This window comes from Podarcis melisellensis (assembly GCF_964234715.1).
Source record: "Podarcis melisellensis genome assembly, chromosome: 1".
NCBI lineage: Eukaryota > Metazoa > Chordata > Lepidosauria > Squamata > Lacertidae > Podarcis > Podarcis melisellensis.
The window spans coordinates 90,314,222-90,337,713 of record NC_138528.1 but is presented as its reverse complement, the minus strand read 5'-3'; the positions used below and the strand labels follow the sequence as shown (position 1 = coordinate 90,337,713).

The 23,492-nt window shown below is 46.8% G+C and overlaps 1 protein-coding gene across 10 annotated transcripts in view; it reads left to right on the top strand.

The window, feature by feature from the left end:
• The window catches only part of SEMA5B (semaphorin 5B), a 347,589-nt gene that overhangs the window by 296,688 nt on the left and 27,409 nt on the right, over positions 1–23,492 (top strand). For all 10 annotated transcript variants that reach the window (XM_081924848.1, XM_081924846.1, XM_081924845.1 and 7 more), the window contains 2 exons: positions 9,270–9,387; positions 20,005–20,186. In XM_081924848.1, coding sequence (XP_081780974.1) covers positions 9,270–9,387; positions 20,005–20,186 — 300 coding nt within the window. The remainder of the gene's footprint in view (positions 1–9,269; positions 9,388–20,004; positions 20,187–23,492) is intronic.

Below are 23,492 nucleotides of genomic sequence, written 5' to 3'. Positions count from 1 at the left end.
CTGCTAGACCAAACTTGCTTCTTAGTCCTCTGTAAGGAAATCTTTCTCTCTCTCTCTCTCTCTCTCTCTCTCTCTCTCTCTCTCTCTCTCTCTCACACACACACACACACACACACACACGAAGTTCCATCTGTTCTTTTGTGGAGGTCTTTGACACTAGAAGAACATTGGTTGAAGTCTCCAACATATTTAGGGATCCTGGATGCTCTTGGGTAGGACAATAAATGACCTTGCCCAACCAAACTCAGAAAAGCTCCCCCATCCAGCAGAGTCCCTTTACTTATTTTCAGTAAGCACTACCCCACAGTCCATGTGACTGGAATATCCCACTTTCACTCTGCCCTTGACTTGCCTACAGTCACATAGGCTTGGATGAAACTCTGACCAAGATTTAGCTTAGGCTGTTTTAATTCCACAGGAAGCCCCTGGTACAGTTAATGGGAGGAAGGATCTTTGAGAAGGGAACTTGCAATTGAACAGTTGCCTTTATTACTTTGAATATTTGCTGAATTGCATGCAAGTGCCACAGTGATCATCTCCACCAAAGGAGAGTTTCATAGAATGTGTAATGAATGTTGAAAACGCCTCCAGTGGGTTGTCTGGTTGAAAACATGCCTTAGAACTGTACTAAAACCTGAAAATCCCCAACAGATTCCAGTCTCCTCCTATAACTTCCCAGGGCAACATTCCAGCAGTGAACTTCTCTTGAAGTTAGAAAATATTTTATTTCATGTGACCCTGAGACCTAAACAGTTCTTTAATGGTGTTCAGCTGCTACACCCTTAGAAAACCTTCCATGGAAAGTGATCCCAAACACCTATAGATCTTGGCTTTTGCCCTGTACTCCAGTGTTACTGCAACTGAACTTATTTTACATCTACCGTGTGCTTAACCTGCTCTGAAGTTTGCAGTAGATTCTTATGGCAACAGTGCTGGTTAATACTGCATTTTATAATCAATTTCTGGCCTCAGGTATTAACATCTAGCAGGGCTATGCATACAGAAATCATAAATGAGAGGAAGGTGGATTGAAAGAGATCAGAGACAGAGGGAGAAATTGCAATTAAAATATTCTTTTTAGTGCCAAGATACACAAGCAGCACAGTCATGTAGTTCAGCTTTTGGCAGAGTGTACCAGTTTCTTACTCCAAGAGAGGGATTGCACAGTTGAATATTTCTCCTTGTCAAAGTTGCTTAAATGTGGAAAACTAAGGGTCAAACTAGATGTGACACTAATTGTGTGAATATGATTAACTTGAAGATTTGTTTACAAATGAAATAGCCATGGGCAGGGGGTGCTTAACAGCAGCAGGACCCTGAGGGGTGAAGAGGGGAGAGTTTAACCATTTCCTCTCCTAATGCAAATTGTGCTCCTATAATTGCCTTTTGTATCTGGAGGGAAGCCTCCTCTCTGCAAATAGCTGCTTCAGCTGGGCAATATTCAAGACCATGGGATCATGATGGGAGACGGCAGAGAGTGTTAAACTCTCTTCCCTAAGTTCCTGCTGCAGCTACTAGTAATATTTTTCTTAAAAAAACAACAAAACTCTTCACATTTTTAAAAATGCCTTTAATGACCATTGGTCCATGTGGCTTGGTGTTGTCTATACTGATTGGCAGAGGTTCTCTAGGGTTCCTGGCAGGAGTCTCTCCACCTTATGTGGCGATGCCTTCTCTTTGGGATGTATGCAGGGAAATAACCACCTGCCTAGTTTCTTGCCCTGTAGTCTTGCCCTGCAAATCCCTCAGAGTTGTAAACTAATGACAGAGGCCTTGGACTGACCTGCTATAATTCATTAAGTGCATTGTCCAGATTCTTCAATCCCCCCAACCACCTTGCTGCCATGTTAGAGGCATAATGCATGCGGTTGAAGTGTCAGCAAAGTAGTCTCTATACCTGAGCAGGATACATTGCAGCCTGTGGAATGCTGACAACGATGCAGCGTAGGCAAAATAGAAACGATTTTTTAAAAATCCATTCGGTTTGTGTTTTGTTGTAAAATAAACAAATACCTTAGATTGCATTAGTGTAATGAATAATTATAATCACCCCATCTTGCCTTCATTCCTGGAAATTTTTGTTTAAGGAGTATGGAACCTGATCAGCATCAAGGGCCATTTTGGAAAGAAATGGATCATTGAGCTGGAAGGCTGAAACCTAAACGGAATCTTTTATGAGTCCAAAATTAAGATGATTAGCACACAGCTTGCATGAATATGGTTGTTGCCAGGTTATTGAGATGCCCCAGGAGTCATGGATTGATATGTTGGCTTGCTGTGTCTTGAATGCTGAATTGGGATGATCTAATTTTAGATAATGCAAAGATTTAGATGTAATTATTTTAGTCTGCCTTGAGTTAGGCTGCAAAGTTGGGTTGCTTAACCAGTTAAAGGAATTGATTCGAAACACTTCAGTGGACTTAAAAAGGTGCCTGCTATTAATTAGTCCCCAGATACTAAAACATTTTGAATTTAAATATGGATAAATTTTGTAAGAGGCATTTCCTCTTGTGCAATAAGTTGGTGCTTGCTGTGATACTTATATGCATCTTCTCACCAGGGGTTGGGGAATCTATGACAATCCAGATGAAGACTCCCATTTGCCCCAGCTAGCATGGCCCCAATGGTCAGGAATGATGAAGTCTAACAACACCTGAGTATGCTTTTGTAAATAATATTTTTCCTCATGTGGAGATTAGTAAATTAAAAACAATTAATTTATTTTTAATAACAGTAGTTATTTCTGAACCATTTCAGCGGGGACTACTGTTGTTTGTCATTCTCTGCCCACCCTACCCTACTTTTTCTGCACTGTGCATGCTGATGGCCACGAAATATGAAGCCCACAAACAGAATGCCTTTCCTGTTGTACATTTGTACATTCACCACATATAGAATGCCTTTCATGTTGGTCCTTGCCACTTTCCATTTGGGACACGTTTGAGCCTAACCACTCAGCCATGATGGCCCACCTGTTCTTCCATACTCCAGACTTGTGCCTTTGTAAATACACAACTACTGACTCTATAAAAGAACGGTGGGGGAAGCTGTAGCTTTCCATGTATCATTGGACTCCAACTCACATCAGCCCCAGCCAGCCTGCTCAGTGGTCACAGATGATGGGAGTTGTAGTCCAACCACATCCAGAGAGCCCCAGCTTTCCCCATTATACTATTCTCCCCCCTACCTTAATACATCGTGTTGGGGAAAATGGAAGCAAAAAAGAATATGTTTGTGAATCATTTGATTTCGCTTTGGGGTGCTTTGGTAGTTAAATGTGTTGTTATCCCTTTTTCCTGTCTCTTAGTTGCTCCCGAATTGTTGTGGTGTTGTTGTTTTTTTTTAAAAAAACCATTAAAAACATAGTAGATGTGAAATTCTGCAAACAAATATATAATAGTTTGAAAAATGGACTGCATGGAAATAACTTAGGACGCATCTTATATATCTCATGCTCAGCTTGTGCTCAGCTCCACTTTTTAAATGGGAGGCACTGCAAATGAGTTTGGTTTCAGAATCTTGAAGGTCAAAGTGGGGACTTCGATGTAGAATTCTCTCCCCCCCCCCCCACTGATCGTCATTCTTCTCATCTCTAGGAACCATTTAATTCTGCCCTGGAATGTTCATGCTACCTTGAGCTCCAAGGCCATATGTCTCAGCTGCTTCTCCCCCCTTCTTCCTCCATCTGTCTGCTCAACGACTTCACAAAACCCTTCCCCCGTTTCCTTTTCTGAATAACTGCTGTTATTTATTGATTGATTTATTTATTTTTCGCCCACTGACAATTTGGGGGAGGGGCTGGCATCTCCGCTCAGTGGATTAGAGCAGTAAGGTATTGTTCTCCAGTCAGATTAAACACAAACAAACCCACTGCACAATTTTCTCTGTAGTGTCCTTGTGCCAGCAACTCCTGTGGTTGTGTTCCTACACCATGACTTAGCTCTTGGCATGTTTTGTCTGGTATGAGCTGCACCAGAATTACCGTTTCTCTTCACCTCTTCCGATAGTTGTATTTTTGTTTTAAAAGTTTCCCTTCTAGGGAAGCATAATAGAGCATCATTGCATCTCGCCCAGAATCTTTTATTTAAAACAGTCAAGAGAGATGTTGCTATCATATGCCTATGCCTAAATCACAAGGCAGACGTCCTTCTGGGGAGGAAGAGCAGATTGGAGACTAGTAAATACAGTGGTGCCTCGCAAGACGAAATTAATTCGTTCCGCAAGTCTCTTCGTCTTGCGAGTTTTTCGTCTTGCGATGCACGGTTTTCCATAGGAATGCATTGAAAATCAATTAATGCGTTCCTATGGAAAACGCCTTCCCCCGACCTCTTCTGGCGGGCGGCATTTTAAAATCGCCCGGGACAGCGGAGGACTTCTCCGCTGTCCGGGGCGATTTAAAAGCCCCTGGGAAGGCAGGCAGGGGGGACAAAGGCTTTCTCGCCCCGCCGCTCGGCTTCAGGACATCGTTCCGATGCCGGGGGCGGGGGGAGGCTTTCTCGCCCGGCCGCCCGGCTTCGGGACATCGTTCCGATGCCGGGCGGTGGGGGGAGGCGTTCCTGCCCCACCGCCCGGCATCGGAACGATGCCCCGAAGCCGGGCGGCTGGGGGAGGCGTTCCTGCCCCACCGCCCGGCATCGGGACGATGCCCCGAAGCCGGGCGGCTGGGGGAGGCGTTCCTGCCCCACCGCCCGGCATCGGGACGATGCCCCGAAGCCGGGCGGTGGGGGAAGGCTTTCCCGCCCGGCCGCCCGGCTTCGGGACATCGTTCCGATGCCGGGCGGCGGGGGGAGGCTTTCCCGCCCGGCCGCCCGGCTTCGGGACATTGTTCCGATGCCGGGCGGCTGGGGGAGGCGTTCCTGCCCCACCGCCCGGCATCGGGACGATGCCCCGATGCCGGGCGGCGGGGGGAGGCGTTCCTGCCCCACCGCCCGGCATCGGGACGATGCCCCGAAGCCGGGCGGCGGGGGGAGGCGTTCCTGCCCCGAAGCCGGGCGGCGGGGGGAGGCTTTCCCGCCCCGTCGCCCGGCTTCGGGACATGGTTCCGATGCCGGGCGGCGGGGGGAGGCTTTCTCGCCCCGTCGCCCGGCATCGGGACGATGCCCCGAAGCCGGGCGGCGAGGGGAGGCTTTCCCGCCCCGTCGCCCGGCATCGGGACATGGTTCCGATGCCGGGCGGCGGGGGGAGGCTTTCCCGCCCCGTCGCCCGGCATCGGGACATGGTTCCGATGCCGGGCGGCGGGGGGAGGCTTTCTCGCCCCGTCGCCCGGCATCGGGACGATGCCCCGAAGCCGGGCGGCGAGGGGAGGCTTTCCCGCCCCGTCGCCCGGCATCGGGACATGGTTCCGATGCCGGGCGGCGGGGGGAGGCTTTCTCGCCCCGTCGCCCGGCATCGGGACGATGCCCCGAAGCCGGGCGGCGGGGGGAGGCGTTCCTGCCCCACCGCCCGGCATCGGGACGATGCCCCGAAGCCGGGCGGCGGGGGGAGGCTTTCCCGCCCCGTCGCCCGGCTTCGGGACATCGTTCCGATGCCGGGCAGCGGGGGGAGGCTTTCTCGCCCCGTCGCCCGGCATCGGGACGATGCCCCGAAGCCGGGCGGTGGGGGGAGGCGTTCCTGCCCGGCCGCCCTGCATCGGGACGATGCCCCGAAGCCGGGCGGCGGGGGGAGGCTTTCCCGCCCCGTCGCCCGGCATCGGGACATGGTTCCGATGCCAGGCGGCGGGGGGAGGCTTTCTCGCCCCGTCGCCCGGCATCGGGACAATGCCCCGAAGCCGGGCGGCGGGGGGAGGCGTTCCTGCCCGGCCGCCCTGCATCGGGACGATGCCCCGAAGCCGGGCGGCGGGGGGAGGCTTTCCCGCCCCGTCGCCCGGCATCGGGACATGGTTCCGATGCCAGGCGGCGGGGGGAGGCTTTCCCGCCCCGTCGCCCGGCATCGGGACATGGTTCCGATGCCGGGCGGCGGGGGGAGGCTTTCTCGCCCCGTCGCCCGGCATCGGGACATGGTTCCGATGCCGGGCGGCGGGGGGGGGGGTTTCCCGCCCCGTCGCCCGGCATCGGGACATGGTTCCGATGCCGGGCGGCGGGGGGAGGCTTTCCCGCCCCGTCACCCGGCATCGGGACATGGTTCCGATGCCGGGCGGCGGGGGGAGGCTTTCTCGCCCCGTCGCCCGGCATCGGGACGATGCCCCGAAGCCGGGCGGTGAGGGGAGGCTTTCCCGCCCCGTCGCCCGGCATCGGGACATGGTTCCGATGCCGGGCGGCGGGGGGAGGCTTTCTCGCCCCGTCGCCCGGCATCGGGACGATGCCCCGAAGCCGGGCGGCGGGGGGAGGCGTTCCTGCCCGGCCGCCCTGCATCGGGACGATGCCCCGAAGCCGGGCGGCGGGGGGAGGCTTTCCCGCCCCGTCGCCCGGCATCGGGACATGGTTCCGATGCCAGGCGGCGGGGGGAGGCTTTCTCGCCCCGTCGCCCGGCATCGGGACGATGCCCCGAAGCCGGGCGGCGGGGGGAGGCGTTCCTGCCCGGCCGCCCTGCATCGGGACGATGCCCCGAAGCCGGGCGGCGGGGGGAGGCTTTCCCGCCCCGTCGCCCGGCATCGGGACATGGTTCCGATGCCAGGCGGCGGGGGGAGGCTTTCCCGCCCCGTCGCCCGGCATCGGGACATGGTTCCGATGCCGGGCGGCGGGGGGAGGCTTTCTCGCCCCGTCGCCCGGCATCGGGACATGGTTCCGATGCCAGGCGGCGGGGGGAGGCGTTCCTGCCCCGCCGCCCGGCATCGGGACGATGCCCCGATGCCGGGCGGCGGGGGGAGGCTTCAAAAGCCGTCCGGGGGCTTTTAAATCGCCCCGGACAGTCCCGGGGCGATTTAAAAGCCCCCGGTTAGGCAGGCAGGGGGGGCAAAGACTTTTGCCCCCCGCCCGCCTTGGGAAGAGGTCCAGGACCTCTTCCCAAGGCGGGCGGGGGGGCAAAAGTCTTTGCCCCCCCTGCCTGCCTTCAAAAGCCGTCCGGGATAGCGGGAAGCGCTTCCCTGCTATCCCGGACCGCTTTTAAAATGCTGGCGGTGGGGAGCAAAGCCTTTCGCCCCCGCCGGCCTTCCTGGACCTCTTCTGAAGTCCGGAGGGGGGAAAAAGGCTTTGCTCCCCACCGCCAGCATTTAAAAAAAGGTCCCCGAGATTTCCCTATGGGCTTTCGTCTTGCGATGCAAGCCCATAGGGAAAATCGTCTAGCGAAGCGTCGCAAAACCCGAAAAACCCTTTCGTCTTGCGGGTTTTTCGTCTTGCGAGGCATTCGTCTTGCGGGGCACCACTGTAATAATAAAAACCATTCCTACACCTGGCAGCAGAAAGGAATCTAATGTTTGCTCTGGGGCAAATTGCTCTGGAATCACTATAGGCTGGTACTGCATCCGACTTTGTTCAGCTATGCTTAAGGGACACACTTTTTCATTTGTAGCTGATTACCAACTAATGGGATTTCAAAGATTTCTGGATGTGAATACTTCACATCTCATTTCATTTGATTTTGGGGAGGGGTGGGTGTTTCTCTTAATCATACTGATGTCTTGGCTTGGAATAAATCTCATTTCCCTTCTTTTGCCTGAATTGGATGTGCCCCCGCCCTCACCTTGGTTTAATGCCACAGGCTTAATTGACATTGCTGAGGCTTTGGGAAAGGATTGAAGCAGCTGATTGCATGATTGCAAAGGATCAGCCAAAAAAACATAGTTACAGGCCCTTTCAACTGTCCATTTGCATTTGTTTCTCACTTTGGCTACATGTTACACCCTGCTATGTGAAAAGCAGGCTAGCTCTGCCTGTTCAAAACTTTGGAGGCATTGTTCCAATAAGCAGAGAAAGCTGGAAAGGATTAAAGTCATATCCATAGGGAAGGACATCCTGTTGTCTATAGTTGGATGCCTCTTTCTCTCTCAGAACAAGCTGTCCTTAGCGTTTGGGGAGGGGCAGGAGAATACAAGGCTGGCCCCAGACATTTTGCTGCCTGAGGCCAAGGGCATTCCCCACCCCAGGTGAGCATTCTTTAAACAGAAGTCAGCCAGAATCTTATGTAAACACTGACGATGGACAGAATCCAAAGGGCAGCTTTGATGGTGCAGGACAGATAATGGGACCTTTGTAGCCCTGTCCTTCAAAGCCATTCTTCCCAGAGTCCACTGCCTGAGACAGCCATCTCACCCTGCCTAATGGTAGGGCAGGCTTTGTGCAAACAAACAAGATTAGCTGCCACAGGGAGAACTACAGATAAATAACCAGAAGATAAAGCTGGACTGTGACTCTTTGTTCTCTGCATGTATGACCTAAGTCCCTTCCTTGCCTATTCACAGGAAGTCTAAATAAGGAAAGCCAGACAGCTTTTCATATGATAATTTAAAGTGTAGCCCTGTTTCTATTTTCATATGGCCTGGTTTAGCCACTTTTGGTTTTCTAAGTCAAAACGTATAATGACCTAAAAGAAAGGCTAAACTAGACAAGGGCATATTCACAAGTGATGCTAAATGCAAATTCTGAATTTCCTGAAGCTAAGTCAAGTAGCAAGTTGCGTTTAGCAGCATGTGTGCTCTGTTACTCACTGTCAGAAGTGATACTTCCAGAGTAGAAGGGTTGCTGACATCACTTTCCTAAATAATCTTGAGTTTGATCTTTGACCTTTACTGTATTTTGAAAGTATTAACAGTTATTTTCCTTTAATGAATCACAGAAAGGGACTGCATACACAGACTATATGAGCATAAAAATGAATGCATCCATTGTTGAGTACCACCAAAAAAGACTTCTGAGTTAACACTAACTGTGTCTGTTTCAGGTTGGCGGCATGAGATCATGATTAAAAGTGCTGCCATTGTTGTTCTTGTTTTAAACGCCAAAGCTAATAACCTTTAATATTGGCCCACTTGCTCTTTCTGCTTGTCTAACCCCTACAAGTTGTTTCAGAAAACATTGTCACAGAAGGTTCTTTGTAAGAGAATGAACGAATGCATCATTATTTGCAAGGACAAGTGTTCTTTGACTACATTTGCAAAGCAATTCTTTGTCATCTACCGGGCCTTGGAAGAGAGTAAATGGGCTTTTAATCCTTCATTTGTGTGAGTGATATTTTCTTGGGGAGAGGGAGTTGTCATCACCTTGTTATTTTGTTCATCATGAACCTTCCTTGCAGAGTTGACAGCTGTCGCACAGAAGCTCTGTACTTGAGTAACTGATTTTTTTAAGTTTCCATCTGTGAAATGTCGCTTATATTTTTTCTCTTCCCCTACACAGTGAGTGCCTGGGAGCAAGGGACCCATACTGCGGCTGGGATAGGAAGCAGAAGCGTTGCACCACCATTGAGGACAGCTCCAATATGAGCCTGTGGAGTCAGAATATTACAGAGTGTCCTGTAAGTGGAGGGTTAAACCAGTAATGGATAAATGTATGACAAATGCTATTTGGGGTTGATAAATTTGAACAGCTGCTGCACACCTCAGGATGTGCTGAAGGCACATGAGACCTTGTGGAAGCTAAACTGGTTTGAATCAGATCAGTGCCAGGCTGGGAGACCTACAGGTTGGGAGGCTTCCTGGAGTTCCACAATGGAAGAAAGGTGGAATATAAACGTAAGAATAAATAAATCTATGAAGTTGTTTCCCACACTGCAGTGGTGAAGTTTGTAAATGTGCAGGCCAGGCAGCTGATGTCTCAATGTGTTCCAAGGGCACACTTTCACGAGGTTTGATGGCACAGGTATGGAGGGAAGCCCTGTCGCCTGTCTGATATGCATGATTCCCATGGTGTGGGGCGGGGGCAACAAATTAATACTACTATGGTTTGTATGATTCTTTCTCAACCACTCACCCATATATCATGGCTCCCTCTCTCCTGTGAACTGCAGTTGGTGTAAGGCTAAAGGTATGAAAATGGATTATGGCTGCACACATCCTGTATATTTAAAGTACATTATTTCCCCCCCAAGAATCCCGTCACTTTGGTTTGTTAAGGGTGCTGGGAATTGTAGCTCTGTGAGGGGTAAACTGCAGTTTCCATGATTCTTTGGGGAAAGTGTATGCTGCTTTAAAGGTATCTGCAGCTGCTGTTTATGCAATTGTAGCAATTTTTGCATGGAAGTCTTGCTCAAGGGTAGCCAAAGTGGTGTCTTCCAGATGTGTTCAACTCCCATCCTTTATCATCCTTAGCCAAGCTAGCCGGGGCTGATGGCAGTTGTAGTCCAACAACATCTAGAGGGCACCATGTTGGCTATCTGTGACTTGGTCATTTGAAATTTAGATGAAGTGTTGAGGTGGCAAAGCCATTGTGACGAAATGCGTTCGCATGGTTTGTACCTTGAACCAGATCTCCAAGGTAGAAGGGAGGTGCACGTAGGCTTACCCAAATGCACTCCCCCCTTTTTAATAATGTTACTTTCTGCCATGATGCAGCTTAGCACGCTGAGGCAATATATAGCTAAGGTTGCAGAGGGTTATATCTACATCATGCCAGTTAGATTTTAAGTTGCAATGCTGGGATGTTTATTCTTCTTATCATTCTTGGTTCCCAAGCTCACTCTTTCCCCCTAGAGAGCATTAGTTATTCCTTCAATCCATCCTCTACTTGGCAAGCTTACGTTTTCTTTTCCCCACCCCGCCAAAGCTGGTTTTAAGGGATTGCCTGTTTATAACCTTCCTGTGCTGTTCTTGGGATATAGTGCTTCTTGACTGCACATGCTGTTATCTCCTTCAGCTTAATGCCTCTGCCTGTTGATAGGTGTGTGAAGTGTTAATCCTCTACTTGGAAAATGTCTGGCCTGGCCACGTGGGGAGCCTTCCAGCTCCTCTCACTATCATTGTTTCAAGGTCTTTGAAAACTGATGAAAATGGCTCCTCACGACTCCTTTGAGTTTTAGAAATGACACCAGGGATGGGAAGGTTTATGTTTAATATGGAGACGATTTAGAAGTTTAGTTGTTATTGTGCACCATATCTTGGGGAGAGGAATCCTAGAGATGCATGCTGAAAAAAGTTAACTGGAGCATCACTGGCTCAAGAAATTGTGCTCTTGCCACATCAGGCAGTGAATGATTATAGCTTAGTTCATACGTTTCTCTTCTTTAAAATGTGCTACGGTCTCTCTACGGTCTGTTTTCACACCTCCCTGATGTGGGGAAATGATGCTGGATGGTTGTGATCTTGTGTTTTCCTCCATTACCATGGCTACCATCTGGTGCTAGAGGTCGGTTGTGCTGGTGTGAAGGGTAGCAGCCATGTCGTTGTACTCATAAGAACATAAAAAATGCCTTAAAAAACATAAAAAGAAGACAGTGGCCAAACCCACAAGCAGGACCTGAGCACAAGAGCAGTCTCCCCTCCTGTGGTTTCCAGCAATGGGTATTCAGAATCATACCGCCTCTGACCACGGAGGCAAAAGCATCATGACTAGTAGCTATGGATTACCGTATTTTTTGCTCTATAAGATGCACCAGGCCACAAGACGCACCTAGTTTTGGAGGAGGAAAACAAGGAAAAAATATTCTGAATATCAGAAGCCAGAACAGTAAGAGGGATCGCTTCGCAGTGAAAGCAGCAATCCCTCTTGCTGTTCTGGCTTCTGTGATAGCTGTGCAGCCTGCATTTGCTCCATAAGACGCACACACAGTTCCCCTTACTTTTTAGGAGGGAAAAAGTGAGTCTTATAGAGCAAAAAATATGGTAACTTATTGGGCCATCACTGCCTCCTGTAGGAGAGAGTTCTATAGCTTACGCTTGCCACATGGCTTCTTTGTTCAGGAGCTCTGCTGTGCCATCCTGGCCACTATCCTGATCCTGCTTTCCCACACTGCCACTCCACTGCCACTTTCTCTTCCTCCCCTGCTACTTTGGTCACTCTGTTCCTCTCCTCCCACTTCACAAGGCCATAGCAAGGAAGAGCGGGGATCTTTGTATTATTATCTCTTAAAAAAAAACAAAAACATTCAGCTTTATGTTCTGCCCAGTGAAGTGCTGTAGCTTCAGCCACTCCCAACACCCCCAGAACAACACATCACCTTCATTTCACTACAGTGTGGGAAAAGAAGTTGTTTGGTGCACCGGAAGCTCTGCCAGTGCTTCCCTGATTGCATGCCCAACTGAATGTTGTTGTTGGTTTGCTTAAAGGAAGAAAAAGGGAAATTGCAGTGACTGGCAGACATCAGCCTCAGAATAACCACCCAAGAGCTAACAGTACTCCAGTTTCCCACCACACTGTCATCTGCCAGTGACTGTGGGACACCCCAAGGAGTGCAGGGCCCCAGACTTGGGCCTCACATTCCACCAGTCATGGTACTGTTGTTGCCTTCTTTCGTATGACACTATTTTGATAGGTTACCAAAGTGTGTGGGACTGGATCAACAGAAAGCTTATGCCGGAAAGGCGATGTATGAGTCAGGTGTATAACTGTGACTGGCTTTGAAATGTAAGTTGCATATACAGCCTAGGACCCTCATATCTATGGGATTGCCTCTCCTGGTATGCCCCACGGAGGACCTTATGGTCTAAAAATACTAACATCTTGGAGGTCCTGGGCCTCAAGGAGATTAGACTGGCCTCAACCAGAGCCGAGGCCTTTTCGGCCGTGGCTCCAACCTGTGGAATGCTCTGCCACAAGAGACCAGGGCCCTGCGAGATCTGACATCTTTCTGCAGGGCCTGCAAGATGGAGCTGTTCCGCCTGGCCTTTGGTCTAGTCTGACTCCCCCTCTCTCCTTCTAAGAACTTGCATGAAAGTGGCCCCCAACTTTTATCAAAAGCTAATGTAAGATCAGTACAAACAGTTAGGCCGGTGAATATTTAAGGTACCCAACCCTAATTTGCGGGTTGCCATCTGATTGGATTTCACTTTGATTCTGATTTGATTTTAGGATGTATTTTAATTGATTGCCTGGTCTTATGTTAATATGTTATATATTTGATGTTAGCTGCTCTGAGCCCTGTTTTGGCCCGGGAGGGCAGGGTATAAATAAAATTGATGATGGTGGTGATGATGATGAAGAAGAAGAAGAAGAGAAACAGTAGTGCACATCTCTTACAAGACTTGTGTATCAAACATGTCACTAGTGCTATCTTTTTCTTACCTCTTAACATTGCAGAGGAGGAATGGGGAACCTGTTGACATACAGGGGGTGGGGATGGGGAGATGGGGCAGTAGGTTATTAAAGGCCCTACAACAGTCATAGTCGTGTGTGCACAATGCAGCAGTACAGGCCACAGTATTCATTCCAATTAGGGCCATCTTAATGCAGCTCCCCTTGCTTCCCCCTTTACATTGCACAGCCTGGGCAGCAGCCGTAAAGGCACCTTTAGCAGCCATTAACACACCAACTGGCAGTCTTCATGGATCACTTCAAAGCACATTATGACTTAATTTAACAGTGCTGATGTGCACCGTATGTGGCTATCGCTTTAACCATCAGCAGGTGGCGAATTACTTAATGCTGCTGTAAGGAAGACTGTGGTCAAAGCAAAGGGAAGTCCGGGTGGTATTGCAGCTGCTCAAGTTTGTTGTTATGGTTGTAACTTGGAGGTGTATGCAGGGCACATGGCCAGCCTGACTGTTGTGTAAAGGGAAGCAAAGGGCTGCTGGGTGTAGCATGTGCTCTCCAGTGCGGTCTTCCCCTGCAATACTCCTGCGACTCCAGTGCACTTTAGGCTTTCAGCTTGGGTAATAATGACTCATTTATTACACTTCTTCCCTCCTCTTTCTCCAAAGAACTTAGAGCAGCATATGTGAGGCTCCCAGGTTGTCTCCGTTGAGGCTGCATGTTATACATTTACTTTGACCTGCCATGTCTTATCTACACTGGGCAAGAATGAAGAGTGTCAAGCTATGCTAGCCCCATCTCCTCCATGCAGTAAGGGAAGCACCATGCTCCATCACTTGTGCCAAGAATCAGTGGAAAGCTCAATGGTGTAACCTAATCCTTCTGCAAGAAATTTACATTTCTGTAATCTGCTGTGGCAGTGAGCCCACTCTCCTCCTATGAGCTGCTTGCCTTTAGGTTGAAGGCGTACACTAACACTGCCAGGAAAAAGAGCCTGTCTATTGTGTCTTAATGTTACACTTGAGGAGACTTCTAGAGTTGTTGTTGTTGCTGCTGCTGTTTTTTAATTATACAGGTTCACTCTGTCAAAGTCTGCTACCTGTTGCTCTAAGGTAACATGGATACAGGAGGCAACTACCTTGGAGTAAATAATGGCAGGATGTAGTATAGTCATCCTCCCATCTACCTCCCCAGCAGGGGTGAGTGAGAAGGGAGAAAATAAGAGGAACAGATGTGTTAATATTCTTAGTAGCTTGCATTTCTTGCTAGGAGTTCATTATTTAACTAGCTTTTGCTCCAGTCCACCCCCTAACCCTGCTGACACACACAACGAAGGTTTTCATATCATATTGAGAATTGCCTGTGCTTTTTTGGGAGCTGGACCCCAGCGACATCTGGAAGGTGACACCCATGCTTTAGGATATCCAGAAGTAACTTTATCACCCCAATTCTTATATTGGGTGATCTCCCCCCGCCCTGCCACTGTATTCTGGAAGCGATCAGGGGCAGGCTTTGGGCTTCTTTTTTCGGACCATGTGAGATTAAGCCTTCTTAATTCCATGGAGAAAATAAAAGTTTTAGCTGTTTCCTTTTCACCACAAATCTGAAAAATGAGGTGCACACAGGGGGTTTCCTCCCCTCTCCGGAAAAGAAGAGTATATTTCCTTGACTCATTTTTCATTTTCCTGTACCATTTTGTGAAGAGAAATAGGATAAAGCAAAGCAATATTTCTGCCTGTAGGGGAAAATGTGTGTATTAGTGCAGCCTCATAAATTCCTTTTATAGGGCCCTTTTGCTGCTACTTCCAATTAGACACTAAGGGAGGGAAGTCATAAGAGGACACTCTTGGGAGTCCAGGCTGCACTGTGGTAGTGATGTTGGCTGAAAATATAGGAATGTACATGGGAGGGTTGTTGTAACCATGGGAGCAGCAAGACGAAGGCTTTGGACAAGAAGCGTTGAACTTGAAGAGCAAGGGGGTGTCTCACCTTTTCAAATAGCTTCTGTAGCGAACGCTCCATATCTCTGAAGCAATACTGTCTTTAATGTTGTTGTTTTTTTGAAAAATAAATTGTTATTCTTGTTTTAGATCCTTTCTCTGTGAGGCAGTTTTCTGAGATCCATTAGGAATTTATGCTTTGAGTAGCACGCAGGAATTGGCTCTTATTCTTCATATAAGACATAGCCAGCTGTGATTAATGGAGGATTCTATTACTTGGATCAAGGCTTCAGAAATTAATTCTATTAAAGATGGTGTTTAAATCTTTCCCCAACTCTTTCTTTTTTAAAAACCTGGTTGGCAATGCATGAACTACAGAGAAGCCACTAAGTAGGGCTGTTTTCTGACTAGATCAGTGCATATTTTCTTAATCAGAATCCTAAACAATTTATTCTAAAGAAATTGCTACAAACCGAAGGCTGGAATTATAATCCATATGTTGTTCAAGGTGGTGGTGGTGGGTAATAAATAGGGTTTCCGCATGTAAAATTGATTTGTTTTGAATTTTTCCATGTTTGTTTAATTAAAATGTGGTTGCTTTCTCTATGCCAGCTACGATCCAATAATTGTTTCTCGGGTTCCCTGGTATTTCCCTTTTTCTTTTTCTTTCTGTGCTTCTTAATTAAAGCACTACACCAAATTATGTCCTTGATTTCTGAGCAAAGTACATGAGAACAGCTCTGCTGGATCAGAGGTTCCGTGCAGGCTGCAACAGTCTGTTCCGAACAGCATCCAGCATAAAGCAAAACTTCCTTAAAAAAACCCAAACCCAGTAAGCATCTTGCCTAAATAAAAGCTAAGGGGAAGAATGATTTGTTTTAATTAAAGTGAACACATCTGGACTTAAGAGTTACATCTTTAACTGTGCCCCACTTCTTATCTTAAAGCAAATAATGCTGAAATATTTCAAAGTAGCTTGGTATCTTTATAAAAGCTTTCGTCTTCCTGATCCGGATTCTCTTTGCACACATTGGTGCAGATCTTGCGCATGAGCACAGTTCCCTGTTCACATCAGTGGAGAATGCTCAGGAGGCTGAATGATCAGTGCTATACTTTTGAGAATGCAAGTAAACTCTTTGCAGATGGGAAAAACATGTGAGCGCAATGGAGATTCGAATAGCCATAGCTTCAGTTCAGTGCTCAGCATCTCCAGGAAGGGCTGGGAGCAAACTTTGCCTGAAGCCCCGAAGAGCTACTGCTAGTCAGGAGTAAACAATACCCAGCTTGATGGACCTGGTGGTCTGACTCCTGTGTTCCCTCCTGTCCCACAATCCACCCCGTTCCATGAATTCCAGCCCTCTGTCTCTTCTCTCCTTGTTAAAACAGATTGCTGAATTTAGGAGAAATTGAAAACATGGTGTTAATATGTAATAATGTGCACAAGTAACTTATTTGCCTTGCCACAAATAAGTTGATTGGAGGTGTGCTATAGCTTTGTCTACCTAGTCGCATGACAGGATTGGTTCAAGTACTTCTAATAGTGCCCATAAATAGTATACTACAAAGTCTCCTGCTGTAATATTTTGAGTGGCTTTCTCACATATGTGTTCATATATCAATGACTCTGAAGTGCCACTTTGGTGTTTGAGATTTATGTGCCTCTAATTTACATTTGACGGTTCTCGATCCAATAAATCAGGCATAGGCAAACTCGGCTCTAAAGATGTTTTGGGACTACAACACTGGTCCTGTTAGCTAGGGATGATGGGAGTTGTAGTCCCAAAACATCTGGAGGACCGAGTTTGCCTATGCCTGCAATAAATGATATACAGACAACATCCTTCTTCCATGCATGGATCTCCTTCTCTTGTTTGTGGTGACAGGCTCATTGGTTGTTGTCTGCCTCAAGGAAGCAGCTGGGTCACCTCCCTTGCCCAAACAGCCTTCCAAGACAAAGAGCACTTTGTTTCTTCAAAAGGTCATGTTCATGCACCACCACAGGTGCATGCCACAACACTTCAGGTGTGTGTGTCTGTGCATACAAATGATAGTGGTGAAATTGGCAAGGCTTCCTAGAAAAAGTGTGATGTTGTCATACGTTTATCACAATAGATTTCAAAGACCAGTAAATAAGCTTTTCTTTAAAACATAACTACTACTTCTGCTACTTGTGCACTTATCATCCCTTATCATCCCTTCTGCTACTTGTGCACTTATCATCCCTTCAAATTCAATAAATGCAAGCTGGAAAAAATAACAGAAGGTATGGAGTTATCCATAACCAGGAGAGTAAATTGGACCTGCTAAAATCTGGTGAAAAATCCCAAACATAGGAAAATCAGAAGCTTCTCTACACATGAAAGTTCACAAATTTAGAAGAGGGCTAAATTACACAGGACACTTCTCCATTACTTTATTAATTCTGACCTGTTTATTTTCTGAGAACAAAAAGAAGAGCCTTTCTGGTTCAGACCAAGGGTTCACTTAGCCCAGAATCTTGCTTCCCACAGTGGCCAGCATGATGGTTGTTGAAAACCCCACAAGCAGAGCCTGAAAGTAATTGCCCTCCTCATCTGGTCTCTCAGGAACTGGTATTCAGTGGTGTGCTGCCTCTGAAACTGGAGGTAGCATATTGTCACTGTGAGTAGTAAGACCTATGATCTGTGAATTTCCTAAAATTCCCCTCTTAAAGGTAAAGGGACCCCTGACCATTAGGTCCAGTTGTGGCCGACTCGGGTTGCGGCACTCATCTCGCTTTATTGGCCGAGGGAGCCGGCGTACGGCTTCCGGGTCATGTGGCCAGCATGACTAAGCCGCTTCTGACAAACCAGAGCAGTGCACAGAAACGCCATTTACCTTCCTGCCGGAGCGGTACCTATTTATCTACTTGCACTTTGATGTGCTTTTGAACTGCTAGGTTGGCAGGAGCAGGGACTGAGCAACGGGAGCTCACCCCATCATGGGGATTCGAACCGCCAACCTTCTGATTGGCAAGTCCTAGGCTCTGTGGTTTAACCCACAGCGCCACCCGTGTCCCAAAATTCCCCTCTTAATGCAGCCTTTAAATGGGCAGCCAGCACCATCTCTGATTAATTACAGGAAGGACAAGTTAGCTGAGATGGGACTGTTAGGGCTGCAATAAGGCTTTCCCTCCTAGCATCCTCTTCTGTGCCAGAGAAGAAGTAGAAGAAAATTATGTGCTTCTTCAGCATTTAATCGTGTCATCTTTCTGCTATTAATCTTGCCCAGTTTGTCTTCATCTTGCTTAAATATGTGATGTTCCTAACTAAGCCAAGTAGTCCAGCTGAGCATTATCCAGAGCGGAGAAATCTCAGCACAAGACTCCCCCATGGTGCTTATTGTTTGTGTAGTGCTGAATTAGAGTGTAGTGAAAACAAAGCTTTGCAACAGATGTTTAAAGTCCTCTGACTACAGTGTGATGAGCATAACGACAGACCTAAATTACTTCCATGTCAGTTCTCATAGTCTTGAGATGGGGGTGGCGGCTGCTTATAGCCAAGGGAGTGCTTAACTGTGCCAGAAAGAGAGAGGAGCGGGGAAGTTGGAGATAGAAACTTATGATTTGTAAACCTAAATGCCTTAGTAATTCATTGTGTGTTTTTGGAGTTGCCTCGGGTAAGAGGTATAGTGTTTTGATTCTCTTGTGAGATGGAGAAAGTGCCTCTCTGCAAAAATAAACATGTTGAACTATTAATGGCAGCTGACAAGCTGGTCTGTGGGCAAGTGGCCCTCTAGCTTTGCTTTGCTGCTTCAACTGTGGATGGTGCTATTTCCCCTGAGAGGTAAAAGCAGGGGTCAGCAACCTTTTTCAGCCGTGGGCCTGTCCACCGTCCCTCGGACCATGTGGTGGGCTGGACTATATTTTTTGGGGGGAGGAATGAATGAATTCCTATGCCCCACGAATAACCCAGAGATGCATTTTTAATAAAAGCACACATTCTACTCATGTAAAAACACCAGGCTGGCCCCACAAATAACCCAGAGATGCATTTTAAATAAAAGGACATATTTTTACTCACGTAAAAACACACTTATTCCCAGACCGTTGGGGGCTGGATTGAGAAGGCAATTGGGCCACATCTGTGCCCTGGGCCTTAGGTTGCCTGCCCCTGGGCAAAAGCTTCTTCTAAGAGGAATGTGTGGAACTCCAAAACCAAATCCTTTTTACCTTCTGTACCTGCGGCGGCATATTGTGTGCAGTCAGCATCACACAGGGGTGCACTGTGGGAGTAGCGGAAGTTATCTAGCACAGATGAAGCACTTTGGTACAACACACATGTAGCACTGTGGCCAAAATGATGCTGATTTGAAATGTGGAAGCCACAAACTGAAATGGTTGCCACTGCTTTTTAAATTTCAGCTGAAATGAAGAGTTCAGAATCAAACCTTAAGAACATGTGCAGTTCATTTAAGTCTTCTGTTCTCATTGGATATTTATTCACTTATATCTAGGGTACTGCACACACAGTGACTGTGTAGTGAACTTGGTTGGCCTAAGAAATTTTGCTGCCTCAGGCAGGGGACAAGCTGGTACCCTCTCCCTTTCAGATGCAAAATCTGATTGATTGATTGATTGATTGAGTTGAATATTACTTTCAATTTGGCTGCATTCTCTGCTACACCTGAGGGCGGTGGGCTAGTTTAGGGATGTACAGAGCAGGACACAAAGCACACACAACTCTGCCCCTTGTTCCACCTTACAGCCCATCCCTCAGCATCTCCTGCCTGAGGCAGGAATAGCCTTCCTCTGTTTAATGGTAGGGCTGGCCCTGGTAGTGAGGGCTCATTCCTTAGTTTATGTTATTCTAAATACGAGTATCTGCCTGCAGTATGCAGTGTGGAATTGTGAGTGAGTACTGACATTGTGTTTTTCTAGAGAGGGGTAGGAAAGATTCTCAGACATCTCCTTGCCTTGACTGCAACTTTGCCCTCATGGGCAACTTACGATGCACAGACTCACCGCGATGACTTCTCTTTATTTAAATTAGGTGAAAAACCTGATGGTGGATGGCCAGTTGGGGGCCTGGTCCCCGTGGCAACCGTGTGAACACTCGGATGGTGACAGCACAGGCTCCTGCATGTGCAGATCGCGGTCGTGTAACAGCCCTCAGCCTCAGTGTGGTGGACGTGACTGTGAAGGAGCCAGGATAGAGATTGCAAATTGCTCAAGGTACCTGAACGTCTTTTATGTCTTGTATATGCAGGAAGAGTGAAAAGTTATTCCTTTCATCTGTCTACCGACTGTTATTGCCTCTTTCTTGGTCAAACTCACCTACAGAGCACAAAAGTCACTTAAAATTAGGAAGCGGAGGTTACAGGAAAAGAAGCAATGTTGCTACAACTTTAATAATCTGCTGTATAGAGCACTAGTTCAAAGCCCCACACAGGGATGAAACTCACTGGGATAGTTGAGGCCACTATTTCTCAGCCTTGTCTACCTCTTAGGGTTGCTGTGAGGATAAAAGAGGGAAGCCAAGTATACTGCCCTCGTTTCATTGGAGGAAGGGCAGGGATAGAAGCATAATAAAAATAAATATCGTGTCACTGGAGGGATTTCTCAAATACCGAGTGAGTTTACTAGGAAACCTGACACTGTGAAAATACTGACAAAGAAATCATTTTCAAAGTCTCACTTATAGATTGGAGTAATTAATCTGGAATAAATGCCACCCTTAGTTCTTCCCCATTACACCCCCCATTATGAGTTTGAATTATAGAATCACCACTTCATACTACAAGGGTTCTTCCAGTCAGTTGTGATAGCAGTGATCAGAATAGCGATTGCCACAGAACATATCTGGCTTGTGGGCATCTAGCTAGTATATTCATTATGTACCTCACACTTCCAAACTGTTACAGATAAGCCAGTAATGGGAACCAGCAGTCCCATGTTGGTCGACTGCCACACACATCGGCCCTCACCATTGGCCAGGTCACCTTGGGCCGATGGGAGCTGGACTCCCAACATCATATGAAGGGCCACAGATTCTCCAGCGCAGATATAAAACATTAGAAAAGGATAGATTTATCTTTCGCTGCCCCCACCCCAAGTTGCAGGAGTTCACGTAGTTTTGCTTTGTTTGACCAAGAAAGCTGCATTAACTTCATTAAAGTAATACATCACATTGCCTGCGGTACAACTAAATTATAAAAACATAATCAATTGTTACGCCTTGCTTCTTCTGATAGTTCTCTCTTAACAGATGGCATCATGGGAGTCCTAACACTGTTTAAATACTGAAACAAGTGAAAGCAGTATAAACAATCTTTTTAAAAAATGAATGGCTGATCATTTAAAGCTTGGCTAATAATAATAATAATGCGGTCATTTATTATTAGCATTACTACTACTACTATATTTGTACCCTGCCCACCTGACTGGGTTGCCCCAGCCACTATGGGCAGCTTCAGCCTATTCTTGTTAATACAACTGATATTGTGTAGCTTGCTGAGTTCAACTGGCAGCCCTTTTGTTTGCTGTGGATCACTGAGAGCTACCTTTCGCATCTGTTGTGCTCCCTGAATCAATGTCATCATTACCACATTGCATGTGTGTGTTTTTTCCCCACTTTCATGGTCCCCATCACATATCTTTATTGACCATTTTGCATTCATATCCAATTTAGATTAGGAGAAACTATTTTGGGGAGACCTAAACACATGCACACACACTGTAAGCTGTAGGGATGCTATTGTGCAATTTGACCATCTTATCTGTCACACCTGGCGGGATTTAGTCTGTCTTTTTTCTTCAGGCTTGTGTAGACACTTCTGTGTAGCAACTACTATCTGTGTTTGCTGGATGTGGATGCTGCTGTGGTCTAAACCACTGAGTCTCATGGGCTTGCCTATCAGAAGGTCAGCGGTTCGAATCCGCACGATGGGGTGAGCTCCCGTTGCTCTGTCCCAGCTTCTGCCAACCTAGCAATTTGAAGGCATACCGGTGCAAGCATGTGGGCCTTTGTGGATCAGTCTTCTTTTACATTTTCTATGCTCTTGATCAGCCATTCTTACAGCTGGTAGAATTCTACCATGTGGAGCATCCTGTAGCCTGCAAGAGACATAAGGCAGCTGATGCAATCATTTAATCATTGCCAACAACATGATCTCCAAAAGTGTGGGATACCACAAGATTAGCCTGTAGGAAGTGGATGAGAAATGCATTCAGTGTTAAAATTCAGTGACTGTTAAGAAATACAGCCATATGATCATCTTACACTCATTGCAGGTCTAGTATTTCAATTTTAACTGTCTTCGTATGGCATTGCTAGGCTTTCATTACAAAGTTTAAATAAGAGTTTTAGTTATAAATGAGATCTAAGATTGCAAATGCCACAGTGCTGATGAAAACCTTCTTGAAGATTGTCTACACTTTGAATATAAATTGAGACTTCCTCCTTTAAAAATCTTAATCTTCAAAACAAAATATGTGCATATACAGTTGAACTTCATTTATCCAAATGACATGGCAATTATCCAAAACATTTGGTTAATCAAATGTTTTGCTATATGGATGGATGATTTTAAAAGGGTTTAAAACTACACACAAAACATGGAATGATTTTAGAAATATATTACTTAGTTGAGTTTTGGATACTGGTGGTTTTGATTTCTGTGGCTTCCCCCTACCCACTTTCAGGGGTGTGATAGAAAGCATTTATTCATTTATTGTAATCACATATTTTAAGTTTTGGGTACCATGTCTTTCTTAGACGGTCAAGGAAACAATAGGCAAAACATGGGTTATATCACAGTTTGTATGGAAGTCCTTTTTTATTTCCTCACCTTCTTATGAAAGAAAAGAGAACAGTGCCAAGAGAATGGGAGAGTTGATAACGGACTTGAAAACCATGAAGGCTACGCAGGTTTTAATTTAAGCTTCCTGCTGCAGCTGGTGCCTTGCCAGGTACCCACTGATTGCCAAACACTTTTATTAATTCAGTCAATTCTTGGAAAATCAACACATCTGTTCACCAGCTCAACTTTCAGGACCACAAGAAACAGGACAGCATGTGATATGGACTTGAGAATGCACTGTAGAAAATAGTTGCTCTGTCACTTGGTCAGGACCACTGAGGTGAAAAGCAGGAGTGTGCTATGGCAAAAGGGAAACTACATTTGGTAAAATAACAATTATTTGGAGTTGGGTGAGGATTGGGTATAACCTTGCCCCTGAAATGTCTTTTCTGTTGCGACTCTGCATTTCTAAGGAAAGACCCATACCTACTCTAAGAAAGAAGAATATGTTCCAATCATTTTCAAAATAATTGACCACCACTTTATCTCTCTTTCCTTTATTAAATGGGCCCTGACATTAACACATGATTTGGGAATCTGGGTTCTGTGAGCTAAAAGGCAAATGTAAAATGAGAGAAATTTGAACAAGTATTGGGCAAGGAGAACACCTGAAATTGGAGGAAAGTTTCTTGAGAAATAGCACCTCACAGATGGTTTAGCAGTCTGTTTTGTCATATTC